Source organism: Anastrepha obliqua, chromosome 5 (assembly GCF_027943255.1).
Source record: "Anastrepha obliqua isolate idAnaObli1 chromosome 5, idAnaObli1_1.0, whole genome shotgun sequence".
Lineage (NCBI taxonomy): Eukaryota > Metazoa > Arthropoda > Insecta > Diptera > Tephritidae > Anastrepha > Anastrepha obliqua.
In genome coordinates, this window is record NC_072896.1 from 13388721 (window position 1) to 13403778 (window position 15058).

At 39.1% G+C, this 15058-nt stretch overlaps 1 protein-coding gene across 1 annotated transcript; it reads right to left on the bottom strand.

The window, feature by feature from the left end:
- Positions 1-11425: 11425 nt before the first annotated feature.
- On the bottom strand, positions 11426-12762 carry LOC129247447 (N-acetylneuraminate lyase B-like; the record flags this gene model as incomplete). The annotated part of the gene is made up of 4 exons (XM_054886577.1): positions 11426-11938; positions 11995-12309; positions 12392-12468; positions 12545-12762. Coding segments are annotated over 4 exons (1026 nt in total), but the record flags the coding sequence as incomplete, so codon positions are not given.
- Positions 12763-15058: the final 2296 nt, after the last annotated feature.

Genomic DNA, 15058 nt, shown 5'->3' on the forward strand with positions numbered 1-15058 from the left:
AAACCATTAGGATGACGCCATTTGCATCCCAAAAAATCTTCGCCATGACCTTTCCGGCCGATGGGACTCTCTTCGCCTTCTTTGGAGTAGATTCACTGGGAGAAACCCATTGTTTTGATTGCTGCTTAGTTTCTGGTGTGTAATGATGAATCCAGGTTCCATCAACGGTGACAACTTGAAACAAAAATTCCTTCGGATCTCGCTTAAATTGCTCCAAACACTGCTTTGAAGTTAACAGCCGCATACGCTTGTTGTCCACCGCGAGCAATCACGGCACCTATCGGGCCGAGAATTTTTTCATCACCAACTTATCATGTAAAATATTAATTGCCGTTTCGGTCGACACACCTCTGCCCTCTTTTACTTCGCGCACTTTCGTTCGTCGATCAGCGAGAATCATGTCATGAGAACTAGTCTGAGGTTGCAACATTTGGACTATGAGTACATGGCGCGTGCATCAACATTTCCCTATCAAGCGCTTTAGTTTGCGGCAGAATCATCCCATATATGAAGGGTCTGGCGTGGTCACGATGACAATCGGAAGCCTGAAACTGAATTACTTGTTGCAAGTTGCCACCGAACCTGTACTACGTAGTTTGCATTTCAATGGAGCTGTTACAAGTGGAAAGCGCATATCAGGGCAAAGATTTTTCTAATTTTTTGGTAATTTTACCAAGAAAAAAAGTTGCAGAAATTAAAATTTAAATAGTGCAATGGTAGAAATATATGCATACTTATATGATTTGGTTTCTGTATCCATTCACATAATCTTAAGGAGCCATCAGATGGGGCAAGAAAAATGCAAATCTGTCAAACTAAAGACTTGCGGAAAGCAATTTTTGAAATTAACTTGTAATTGCGAAAAGAAATTTGTAGCTTAAATTTCTGAAATAGCTTTTTGACTGTTCACACTGCGATAATATTTATCAATATTTCCCACAGCAAGAGCACTATGGCGCAGAAGCCTGGACAGTCAAACAATCAGATACAGCCGCTCTTGGAGTCTTCGTGATGAAAATTCTTCGCAAGATCTTTTGCCCTGCTCAAGTAGACGATGGTTACCGCATTCGAGTGAACCACGAGTTGTATGAGCTTTATGGAGATATTGGCATAATCAAACGAGTCACCCTGCAGCGACTTAGGTGGCTGGCTCATGTCGGCCGTGTGGAAGGAACTGCTCTAGCAAAGAAAGTGCTTGAGACGGTAATTGGCGGTCGCCGACAAAGAGGATACCCTCGTGTCCGGCAGAAGGACCAAATTGCAGGTGATCTGGCTTCTCTTGGATTAAGAAACTGGTTGTACCTTGTGTGGAAAACATAGACACCAGGACATTATTCGGCATACTGTAACTCGGTAACGGGTTGTTACGGCCGATTAAGTAAGTAAGTAAGTAAGAACTCTGGTAGCCAAGACTTAGATTTAACTTAGTTTTCATAGAAACTTAGAGATTATTACTCAGCACGTCATCATAATTGCACCAGCCATATTAGTTTTTCATGGCACATATTCTTTGTTTTGCTTGTTTGTTCCCTTTGTTCTATATTCCGCAGTTCGATTTGACGCGTTTCCATATACTTTAGATTTGTTCGAAAAATCAACTTTGTATGGCCTATTTGGTACCTCCATAATATATTAAAAAGAGTTAATTAAAATAATAGATGATGATGATTAGAAAACTGAAATAGTCAGCTATTATGTTTTGTAGGTTAAGTGGAGTTTAGGCTAACCAGAAACCCGAGAGTTCGTATGGCGAGTTAACCTGAGTTATGTAAAATTATGTCTAAATCTCGGCGAACAGAGGTCTAATTTCTAAATACAAATCGCAAATGATTATTTTTTCTCATCATTACAGTCGGACTATAAAAAATACTTTTGCGAAATTAATTGCAAAAAGTTGAAATTAAAACTATATTCACATTTGCAGTGATTAGCAATAAATCCAAAAAATTAATCTACCCCTTCACATAGGACAATCAGCTGTCCAGACTTTTTTGAAAGGTGTCTCTTCATAGAAAGTGGTTTGGTAGAATATTTTAGTGTTTTTGGTTTATTTAATTACTATTTTCGAAGTTAATTGCGCTATTTGCTGCTAGTAATAGGCAGTTGGAGAAAATCCTTAAGGGGTTAGGGGTAGTCAGAGGCCGGAAAAAATGATGATTTTCACGAATTTTTTTTTGCTACTTAATTAATTTATTTAACAAAAATAAAAACATAGCATAAAAACATCATGTTTTAACTTGACTTGACACCAAAATTTCAAAAAAAAAATTAATAATTGCAAAAGTTATCGCTGTTTGTGTGAAGCCCGTTTCTCCAGAAGTCCCTTGCGGTGAACATCACAAGTCCTTGCAGATTCATCTAAAACCAATCGGACAAGAAAAATTAGTTTTATTAATAGATAATCCTGTGCCTGATCGAAGCTTTTTTTTTCAAAATGAACAAAATGGGGGCCTCAGAAAATTTTTTCCAGATTTTAGAGAAAAAAACCAACAGTTAATTGTTAAAAAAAAATCGAAATTTTTGAAAAAAAAAAATCCTTCGATCAGGCACAAGTTTTTTATGTTTTTCAAAAGCTGTATAAATTTTATTGAAATCTACGTAGCGGTTTTTAAGTTACAGTGTTCACCAGTTTGAAAAACATAGTTTTGAGAAAAACGCATTTAAAGTTTTGCTATCGGCTCCGGAGCGGCCGAGCGCCCTTTGTTAATTGTTGAATAACTTGAAAAGTATTTGTCGGATTCACTTCAAATTTTTACACAATATTTTTAAAGCATTATACTTTAAGAAAATGCAAAAAAAAAAAAATTTTTTGAAAATTCTGACTACCCCTAACCCCTTAAACGACGTCTACTGAGGTTGAAAAATTATGGCAGCAATAAAAAAAAAATGTATGGCAACAATACGCATGCGAAATTCGATATTATATTTTGTATGGGTAATCTCGAATTTTGATTACGGATTAGAAGTTAAGCTCGAAAAAGTGGATAATGTAACTGTATGTGAACCTATTATAACTTCCTTAAACCTTTAGGTGCGCAACTAAGCTCCCGCTGTTTGTCAATAGATGCCGCCAGCCGTGTGGGCTAGTCGATTCTAACATAACCTAAACATCATAAACTAAGCTTAGACATATGGTAAACAAACTGCTTCGACACATTAGTGATTTTGTTTTGGTATCAAATACTTTTGGTTCTGTGAAAATGTCTGATTTTGTGCCGAATAATCGTCATTTGCGGGAAGTGTTGTTGACTTTCCTCTTTCATTCGAAAAAAACGGCGGCAGAAGCTCATCGAGAGCTAGAAAAAGTTTATGGAGATGCTGTCTGATTTTAATGTTGACGACCGTCCGCGTGAAGGAAGGCCAAAAACCTTCGAAGACGCTGATTGGAGGCAATGCTCAATGAGGATCAGTGTCAAACGCAAGAAGAGCTTGCTTCAGTATTAGGAGTTACTCGCCAATCCATTTCCACATTTCCAAGCGATTTCATGCTCTGGGAATGATTCAGAAACAGGGGACTTGGGTTCCTTAGGAGTTAAAATCAAGGGATGTTGAACGTCATTTTTTCGCCTGTGAACAACTACTCCAGCGGCAAAAAAGGGTTTTCTTCATGGCATCGTGACGGGTGATGAAAAATGGATTCGTTACAGCTATCCAAAGAAAAGAAAGTCATGAGGATTGCCCGGTCATGCTTCTAATATACTTCGTCGCCTCGGCCGAATATTCACGCTGCGAAGGTTATTTATTATGAACTGTTAAAACCAAGCGAAACCATTACTGGGGATCGGTATCGACTTCAGTTGATGCGATTGAGCCGAACACTGCGCGAGAACCGGCCGCAATTCGCGGAGAGGCATGAACAAGTGAGTCTACTGCATGACAACGCTCGGCCTCACGTTGCCAAACCCTACCACGTTAAAACTTACCTGGAAACACTGAAATGGGAAATCCTATCCCACTCGCCATATTCTTCAGATATTACGGCGTCCGATTATCACCTGTTCCGATCGATGGCACATCGTCTAGCTGACCAGCAGTTCCATTCCTATAAAGACATCAAAAAAATGGCTTGATCCGTGGATAGCCTCAAAAGATGAACAGTTTTACCGCGACGGTATACGAGATCTACCAGAAAGATGGGAAAAAGTAGTAGCCAGTGATGGGCAATACTTTCAATGGTATGATATGATTCACTTGTAAGCATTTTTTCAGAATAAAGTTGTATTTTCATAAAAAAAAAGCGAGAACTTAATTGCACATCTAATACTTAAAGGTAACAAATTTTTACAAATAAAATGTGTTAGAAAAGTAGTTCTGAACGCACCCTTATTTATCCAAACTTATACGCTTGATTAGTTTTTTGGAACGGAAAATAAGTGTGCGTACTGCGAAAAAGTAGCAAAATAAAAACAACAAAATAGTTTCAAAAACATCAACAAAAGAACTGGAGCAGCAAAAACAATAACAAACAACAAAGACCCCACCACCAATAGGGGCGATCAATCGAGTGAGATCAACAATAATAATAACAAACAATAAAATTGAAAGGAATGTGGGCATATGTACGTATTTACATATGTATGTGTGTGCGTGTTATTTGGTAGAAGCGAAGCAGAGATACTGAAAGATTAAAACAGCATGAGGAGAAAACATGGGCGTGGTGCGAAATAGCCTATTTGCGATGAAACCCTGTTTGGCGAAAATTGTAGCGGACTTTAGAGTGGGCACAACCGATTTGGAGGTGATGTTGGTTTTTAGATATAATATTAAAATGATAACTTTTTTAGATCTTTAAATCAAAAGCAATATATTTTAGGACAAACAATTAAAACAGGAAATTGATGAAAATTTTTCAAGAAATTGCAAAGTTCCTTTGATGTTGGTCACACTGTTGCGTATGGAGTTGCATGGGTTTCGAAGGCTAAAAAATATTTTTTTCTCATATTTTCCTAAAATAAAACAACTTTTCAACATTTCAATGAAAGGCACATATATATAGTATATTTTTGATAAATTTTTTGTGACTTTTTCGTTTCAAAAATCCGAAAAATTCAGGGATTGGGACATAGTTTCCTACAACCTCTCAGCGTGGAGTTCCCGTGGCGTTGTCAAAATAACTCTGATAGCTTCATTTAAAATAAAATAAAAATAACAATTTACCTACTTCAATAACCGCTAATTCCGGGCTTCAAAACCCAAAAGGGCTTTTAAATAGTGATGACCTCTCGGTAAGCTATGGCAAACCTGCGATTATCTTTCTTTATGTGTAACCCGTGCTTGAAATGCTTACAACTTTTATTTTGGCTCATTAGGTTCCAAATATAATATTTTTGAAGTGAAACTTCTTAGGCGTCGATGGACGAACGAGAATGGACAGTAAAATTTCCAGGTTATGCAACGTTTTGGGCATTTTCGTTCCACGAGAGAGAAAAAAAATATAACGTAGAGGAAGAGGAGAGAGAGCTATACCTTATATATATCTTAGATACACATTAGGCTATTTTCCTGAGTTTTTCCTTGTGGTTGCTAATTTTTAGTGAGAAATAACACTGCCTACTTTTTGGCGCTTGTTCGTTGGTACAAACTTGCAGAAAATATATTTTGGTGCCTACTGTTTGGGGCGTTTTTTGGTCCGAATTTTTTTGGGGTTTTTTTCTGTGCTACTTTTTGGCGCTTATTTCCGTTTCCTGGCTAGTGCTTGTGCGTACTATAAAGTGCTATCCATTCCGGCGTCGGATTTGTTGGTATTGCCTTGCGGTAATTTGTGCCGTTGCTGCGGTCCTGGAATCCCTGCGTTTGGGCGGGTGATAAACGCTCGGAGTAGTGCGCGTTGCTGCCACGGTTTGTGTCCGATGTTTACCTCGTTTACCGCTCGACCCTTCTCCGTTCTTTGTAAATTTTGTCTATTTGTATTCTCTGCAAATGTTGTGAATTTATTTAGATTTTCTCTCTCTTTCTCTCTCGGATCTCTCCCTCTTTCTTTGTCTGCCTTGAAAGTTTCACTTCTGTTATGTACTACGCTACACGCACTTTTTTCTTTTTCAAATTTATGTACCCTTCTCTTAAGTCCTTATTAACCTTACACACACAACTCTACCTAATATAACGTCCGTAGACGTTTTGCGTCCGTAGAGACCATCCAAAAGGCTTCTACCCACATCCTGAAGGGCATTCCGGTCAATGACCTGAAACACTCTTTCGAAATGCTTTCAGATCGCGCAAAACAGTGTATCGAGGCCAGAAGAGACTATTTTGAATAAATAAACTCGAAGTTATCAGAACAAAGCTCCTGTCATTTCTATTTTAGCTCAGTCTTGTTTATTTTGGACTTCACCTTGTAGTATAATAAAGTGTAAGTTTGAAGTTGTTTAAAAATTGAATTGATTTTAAACAAATTTTTTCCATACGTTTTTGAGCTTCCGAATTTGTGTTCTAAATTGAATTTCGTTTGAAAATAAGTAAGGAAATATATATTAAGTAAATTTTGTGCTCTACTCGTATATAGCATTGGCTTAGGGTGGGCCTAGATCGAAAATTTATTGCTTATATGAAGTGTGCAATTAAGTTCTCGCTGTTTTTTTGATGAAAATACTACTTTATTCTGAAAAAATAGTTAGAAGTGAATCATTGAAAGTATTGCCCATTGCTGGCTACTACTTTTTCCCATCTTTCTGGTACATCTCGTATACCGTCGCGGTAAAACTGTTCATCTTTTGAGGCTATCCACGGATCAAGCCATTTTTTTATGTTTTCATATGAATGGAACTGCTAGTCAGCTAGACCATGTGCCATCGATCAGAACAGGTGACAATCGGACGGCGCCATGTCTGGAGAATATGACGGGTGGGGTAGGATTCCCCATTTCAGTGTTTCCATGTAGGTTTTAACGTATTTGGCAGTGTGAGGCCGAGCGTTGTCATGCTGTAGAATCACTTTTTCATGCCTCCCCGCGTATTGCGGCCGCTTGTTGCGCAGTGCTCGGCCCAATCGCATCAATTTAATTCGATACCGATCCCCAGTGATGGTTTCGCTTGATTTTAACAGTTCATAATAAATAACACGAACTTGGTCTCACCAAATACATAGCATAACCTTCGCAGCGTGAATATTCGGTGACGTAGAAGCATTACCGGGCAGTCCCCATGACTTTCTTTTCTTTGGATTGCTGTAATGAATCCATTATTCATCACCGGTAACGATGCGATGAAGAAACCCCTTTCTTTTTTGCCGCTGGAGCAGTTGTTTACAGGCGAAAAAAAGACGTTCAACTTCTCTTGGTTTTAACTCACAAGGAACCCAAGTCCCCTGTTTCTGAATCATTCCCAAAGCATGCAATCGCTTGGAAATGGATTGGCGAGTAACTCCTAATACTGAAGCAAGCTCTTCTTGCGTTTGACACGGATCCTCATTGAGCAATGCCTCCAATTCAATTTTTTTTTTTTGAAAATTCTACTGGAGAAGCATTTCCTGAGAGGTTATAGCATAAGTATACATATAAGTATGTAAATCCAATCAAATCTTAACACCAGTCTCCGCCTTCGAAAATTTCATTCACGAACTGTTTTTTGTATTTGCTGTACATATTTTGAGGTTAAGCCAAAATTTCGTACTCTACATAAATTTTCATGTAAATACTTATTTTCATATTCATTTCTATTTTGTGATTTTTTTCCCGCTGCCATACACTCTTGCACTTAGTATCCGTTTACATTGAAAACTACCCACCTCTTTGTTCACTCGCACATATTTTTTGTTTGTTTTTTTTTGTTGTAAGACTAAGAGCACTCATCATCGTAACTCCCTTCGGCATTTATATTTTGATTATTACACCTTTACGTATTGTTAAACCTTTATTGTTCTACGACCGGTTATTTTTACAAGTCTACGTATATTTACTTTTTTCTTCGCTTTTCCCATTTCCATGCGTTGCCTTCGCTTACATTGGCATTGATTTACTTTTTATTTTTATACCCGCATATGTTCGCATTTCTAATGTTATTACACGCTCATTATTATCTCTTCACACACTCAGGCCCCCGAGTGGCCTTGTTGCGTTCAACCCATTCGTTTGGCATTGTTGTTGTTGCTATTGCCACCAGAACATATAATACAATTGCCATGGTGTCCTTAAAAGTAACGGTAATGATTTTGACAGACAACACTGCGCACCGGTGAATGCTGAAGAGGTTGTGTGAGAAAAGTTTTCGTTTTATTCGCTTTTTATTGCAATTGTTGTTGGCAATTTCAACCACCTGGCGCCTGTTGTTAGCCCTTGCGAATTCCTGGTAGCATCTTGTGTTTTGTGGCAAATTAGAATGAATCTCTTGGTTGTTTTCTTTCTGAGGTGCTATTATCGCAAACAAAATACGAGTATACATAAGTACAAGCATACATATGTATATACATACATATGTACTCATTAGGGTGCGACAAAATGGAAAAGAGAAAGTTTTTGTAACCTGGTGCAGTAAAATATTTTTTCATTCGCAAGTATTTGCCGCTAAGGAAGCGCATAAAAAGGGAAACAAAAACTGCTATAAAATACAAAAAAAAATAAATAAATAATTGGCGCGTACACTTCTGTTAGGTGTTTGGCCGAGCTCCTCCTCCTATTTGTGGTGTGCGTCTTGATGTTGTTCCACAAATGGAGGGACCTACAGTTTCAAGCCGACTCCGAACGGCAGAAATACACTCGGAGGTTTGCCATTGCCTGCCGAGGGGCGACCGCTATTAGAAAAATGTTTTTATTAATTTTGCTTTCACCGAGATTCGAACCAACGACCTCTCTGTGAATTCCGAATGGTAATCACGCACCGACCCGTTCGGCTACGGCGGCCGCCTGCCGCAAAAACTGCTATACTGCAGTTAAAACCCAAAAAATCTCCTGGTTCCAATTTAACAACAGCAAAACTCTTAAAAGAACTACCAAAAGAAGATACATATAATACTCGTTTATCTCACCCAACTCTTCAATGCAATCAGGCTGACAAGATTTGTCTCACCTCAGTGGAAAATTGCTCAATACTCATGAATGGAATCGGAAAAACAAATGAGCATCGACTGGATTTCTGACTTCTCCAAAAGCGATTTTTTGGTTGGTGGCTCGTCTGGGGCCCTCCATTCGGTACTTTGATGCTTACTTTCAAGTTCATGTCGGAAACGCCACGCTTCATCACCAGTTACAATGTTGTAAAGGAAGTTCTCGTGTTTTCCCGCCTCTTTAATGAGGTATTTCGAATGTTGAATTCTGAACAATTTTTGGTCCTCAGTCAACTTGTGCGGAATGAAACGTGCACAAATCATTAGTTAAAATGCGATAAATAGATATTTTGGAGATATTCAACTCCGATTCCATGAATTTCAACGATGATTTCGGTTCATTTTTGATAAAGTTGCGAACAATTTCGATGGAGCTTTCGGTGATTACTGATTTTTGGCGGCCCGTTCATTGTTATTTATGTCCTCACATCCATCTCACTCATGAACTTTGGCACGAAATACTTGTGGCCAAAAAGTAAGGTGAATTTATTTGTCAAACTTCGCGGGATTAAAATTTCGCTCTAGTTATTTTGTTCATGAGTTGGCAGCACTGTTAGTAACATTTGGGCCAACTTTCATGTGAATGTCATTATCCGTAATATATTTACGCTTGTGTTTACCAAACGACCAAGAGTGCATTTTTCGATTTTTACAATGTCTGATTTGATTGAGCAGAGAAGTGCCATCAAATTTTGTTTGCGGAATGAAATTTTGGCTGCGGAAACGTTTAGCATGCTGCAGAAAGCATTTGGTGATTCGACCATGTCGCAGAAAAATGTTTATAAGTGGTACAAAGACTTCAAAGAGGGTCGAGAACGTGTTGATGACTTGGAGCGCTCCGGACGACCATCGACATCAAAGATGACCAACACGTCAATAAAGTGAAGGAGTTGGTGCTCAAAAATCGTCGGTTGACTGTTAAAGACCTTACTGATATGATCGGAATATCAGAAGAATCTGTGAAAACCATTTTGAAAGACCATTTGGGCCTACGAAAAGTCAAGTCCCGTTTGGTACCCAAAACTCTCAATTTCTTGGAAAAAAGTCGTCGCGTTGATGTGTGTGAAACAATGCTTTGAGACTATCAGGACAAGCTCAAATGCATCATTACAGGAGATGAGACTTGGATTTATGCTTACGTCCCTGAAACAACCGACCAATCAATCGAATATCGTGCTAAAGGCGAGGCCAGACCGAAAAGAGCACGTCAAAGTCGTTCAAAAATAAAGATCATGATGACAGTTTTTTTCGATTTTAGTGGTGTGGTGCACTATGAATTCCTTCCACCTGGCCAAACTGTTAATAAGGAATATTATTTGAGCGTTATGCGCCGTTTACGTGAAGCACTTCGTCTAAAAAGACCAGAATTATGGACCAACAACTCTTGGTTTTTGCATCACGATAATGCACCGTCTCACACTGCACTCGTTCTTCGTGACCATTTCGCCAAAAATTCCACGCATATCGTTCCGCAACAACCGTATTCGCCTGATTTGGCTCCGTGTGACTTCTGGCTATTCTCAAAACTCAAGAGACCACTCCGGGGAACGCGTTTCGAGTCGATTGAGGAGATAAAAGCTGAATCGAAGAAGGTGCTGATGGCTATACCGGAAGTCAACTATTTGGCATGTTTCGGGGATTGTCATCGCGAGGGGATTATTTTGAAGGGGATGAAATTGATTTACAAGAATAAATAAAGATTTTTCATTTTACAACCAAATTCACCTTACTTTTTGTCCACAGTAGACAATCATCGCCATAAACTTTTTTCATCAATTCAAATGTTTCGGTAAACGTTTTACCGATTTTAAAATAAAATCTGATATTAGGTCTTTGTTCGAAACTCATTTTTGTACCCATGACACAAACATACTGACACTTTAGATGCAATAACTTCGCTTCAACTTATCCAAATGTGACCAAGTTTTGACTGGAAGTCTCCCTGTAACTTCCAACGCACTAACTCATTAAAAAGGTGGCACCTTCACAAACATTTTTATGACGCCAGACTTGTTTGTTTTGGACTTCACCTTGTCTGCCAGCTAATTCGAAAAATGTAACCTCCCTAATGTGCAAACAAATGCTTGACGCACTAATGGCACAAGCGTTTATTTTATTTGATTTCTAGCCAAGACAATTGCAAATACAAAAAAACAAAAAAGTTGGTTCACCCTAATGTATCTCAATATGACTGTATTACGCAGTAATGGCAAGCAATTACGTTTTTATTTCAGTTTATTACATTTTCGCTGTGTTTACACTTGAAATTTAGGCATATGCACTTGAAACGGCTTTGTTTACATGATATACTTAATTCAGAAAACAACACTAACATTAAAAAAAAAAAAAATTAAAAATCATGGTGGAAAAAAGGATATCTCCCCCATAGAGCTTAAGAACAAATTAGTATAATTTCGAAACATTCGTTTTTGAAACACATTCAAAAAATAAAAACATAATTATTAACTAAAATTCTCTCACTCCCCTTAGAAAAACTTGCGCGCAGCACCTATACGAAAACCGGCGCCATTGCCTCTACTCACCTCATCATTGAACCAACGCTTCATCGCCCCTACAAAACCTTCATCGGTTGAGCGATCGATGTAGGAGCTCATCAAACTATTCACCAGCAATTGTGAATCTCTCGCAGTATCCAAGTCATTGTTCAACATCGCATTCCAAATTTGCCAACCCAAATCCGGGCGTATATTCAAAAATGACATCAACGCCGATTCGAAGCCAACCATTAAGCCGCAAGCCAGTAGGCGACTATTGCCAAAAATGATTACGCGTCCATCGCGCAAACAAGCCTCCCCATCGTCTAGATCAGTACTCTCAAAATGTATGCCGTAAAAGTTGGGTATTAGCTCTTCGGCCTTCCTGCACAATTCGGACATATTAACTGAAATAAATTGTGGGTGTAGAGCTACATGCAGGCATATCTGAGATGCTACCTACGCAAGACGCCTGTTTGGAGCGGCAGATGGTAGTAGAAGAAGGGCAGAGCAATGCAACGTTTGGCCACCATATGCATATATTTGACCAGCTGTTCGACCGTCGTTGGTTTGTAGAACAACTCGGGCAGACAGAGCACCGCATGTACACCCAATTTTTGTGCATGCTCGGCCATTACTAGAACATCGGGTAATGGTGCGCCACCGATTTGTAGAAACATAATCAAATTATACTTTTGTGAGGCCTCCCACCAGGCTTCCGCATTCCGTATACGCTCCGACAAACCCAACGCTGGACCCTCGCCCGTAAACGCATTAACTGTGTGGGAATAGTGAACGACAGTTAGCGTATTTATTTAACATAAAAAGTGTGATGCAAGAGCAATCACTGCATACATTACCTAGTATTCCGCTTATGCGATTCGTACTTAGCCACTCGGCGTAACGATCGATATTCTCAATTTCCAAAGTTTGTTCTCTAATGAAAGAAAATTACAAGAAGTTAGCATTAAATTTTGTAATTGCAGAAATTTGCTAATCATTTTGGGTTATACTCATTGTTTTTGAAATCAGTGAATACAGGCGCCATAAGGCCTTTAAAATCGAAAAATGACACATGTCTAGCCTCATCGTCCAGAGAAGATCGAGTACTTCGCTTATGATCACGTTTTTCTGGCGGTTGGGTCACTTCTTTGTACCGCTGCGCAACATAACGTTGAACTGCCTGATCGCGAGGTAAGCTTTTCCCTGTGTTGCCCAGTGTGTTGGTTAGAGAAATGTAAATTCAAACAAACGGGAATATCTTCTGTTATTATTATTATTTTTTTTTTATTCGGAGTAATGTCTTGCACACTCATGCGTTCTGACATTTGTGTGAAACTTTTTGATATTTGTTGAAATAATAAAGTCGATGAAAATAGAGTCGTTCCGCGTTTAGTCGAAAATCATTTTCTTTTTCCCTTGAAGGGGCACCAACTTTGTTCTAACAAAATTAACCAAAATATTCACAATGGCAACAGGAATCGGTTAAGTCACCTCTTGTCACTGCATTACACCAGCATCTCAGAAGTAGTGCGAAAGCGGTTCGAGGGTGGGCAACGCTTTTCAAACGAGGGGAGGTTTTGTAGTCTATTGCTGCGACGGCAACTTTGAGGATGCACTAGGCATTTTATCCGCAAAAACAAAAATTACACCAACAGCCCGTGCAAATGATTATTCGTGCGAAAATTGAGGCACCTGAATAAATATTTTGTACATTTCATTTACATATTTAACCACAACCTCTTCCATTTTGCTTTGCAACACTTTTTTTTTTGGTGGGTATGAGGATTGAGGTGACTGCCTTTGCACTTACAGCGACCGTCAAGTACTGGGTCGAGTGTTGTAGCCACTAAAACAATCTGTCCAGCTCTTCTGTGGAGACTCTTTTACCGGAACTACTTTCTGCATTACTTCGAAAGAGCCCAGAACGACGGCAATGAAATTGACCAATTCTATTCGCCCCCATTTGTGTCCACCAAGCTTCTAGCCAGCTTCTTGCTATAGGCTCTCTCCACCTCTGCTGGGGAGACTGTTTACCGGGACTACTTTTTGCATTACTTCGAAAGAGCCCAGAACGACGGCAATGAAATGGACCAGCTCTATTCGCCCACGTCTGGGTCCACATAGCTTGTAGCCAGCTTCTTGCTATAGGCTCGCCTTCTATGTCTCTGTCTCTGAGGATTCGCTTTGTTGTACTGCGTCGAGGTCTATCTTTTTTCTCCGTCACACGCCTTCAACGTATCTTTTAACCCATTTCCAGTTAACCTCGCGTTCAAGCATCCAGCCGTTCTCATTGGTTGGCGCGATGTCGCCAATCTGCTCTCGCAGAGCATCTCTTTCCATGAGCCATCTGTCGCAACTAAAGATCGTGTGTACTGCGTCATTGCTTGGTGCTTCGCAGTACACGCACCTGAGGTCGCTTACCTTAGCCATGCGGTATAGGTATTTCAGGAAGTATGCGCGGCCCGAGCGGAACTGAGTGATGAAATAGCCCACTTTCCCAAAGTTCCTTTCAGCCCATTTGCCCATCGTAGGAATTAGCTTCGCCGTCCATCTTTTACGTTCTCTTTTTGTAGATTTGGTCTGGGCACATGAAGCAATAATTAAAGGTGATATAAGTAGCCTAATTTCACCCTGTGTTAGCCATCTTGAAGCTACTTAATAAATCCGTGTTGTCCTCTTGGAAAAGCTACTTTTTATTTCAGAGCAAATTCTAAAGAAAAAGTACTCAAAAGCGTAGAAATTAAAACTTTTGCTGAAAAAGTTAGCAGGCAATACTGTTTTGCCTATTCCATTTTGCTTAGACTTTCGCATCTTTCAATTTCAATTTCAATTTATTTGATTTTTTTTTCAACCACGAAACGCGCTGCATTATTTAAAGCGATTTGCAATTTTTGCTTCGAATTATTATCAAGCCTGCAATATACTAATTCAGCGTATGATACATGAGGAACAATGAGTAATCTAACAAGTTTTAATTCAACTTTACGCATCGGAACAAACCTATCAAATAGATAGCTGTCTAAAGCATTGAAATGTTGCAGTTTTTCATCCACTGTTGTGAATAACCGACACATATTCCAATTAAGCTCAGCAGCCTCCTTATTTAAGAGATCATGCTGAATAAGCTTAAAGTCTCTAAAAAATATCTACTTTACTTGATTGTGTCTGTTGAACTGGATGTTGTAAGATAAGAATATCAACTCGTGGTCGGAAACTCCAGCCATAGGAAGCTGATCAATATGACTGACGTAATCTCTGTCACTGACGCAAAATACATCCAAAAGACTTGGCTTGCAGTGGGGTGCAAAGCGAGTAGCATATTCATTGATTAAGGAAATTCCTAATGATTGGAAACTATCTATCAAACTCCTGGAAGAAAAATTATCACAAAGAAGGTCTACATTTAAATCACCACACACAATAATATGTTCATAGGAGATGTGGAATTCCACTAATTTATCAAATATCACTGAGAGGTCATTTCTATTGCTAGGGTTGTAAATGCATGCAACAAGACATTTGGT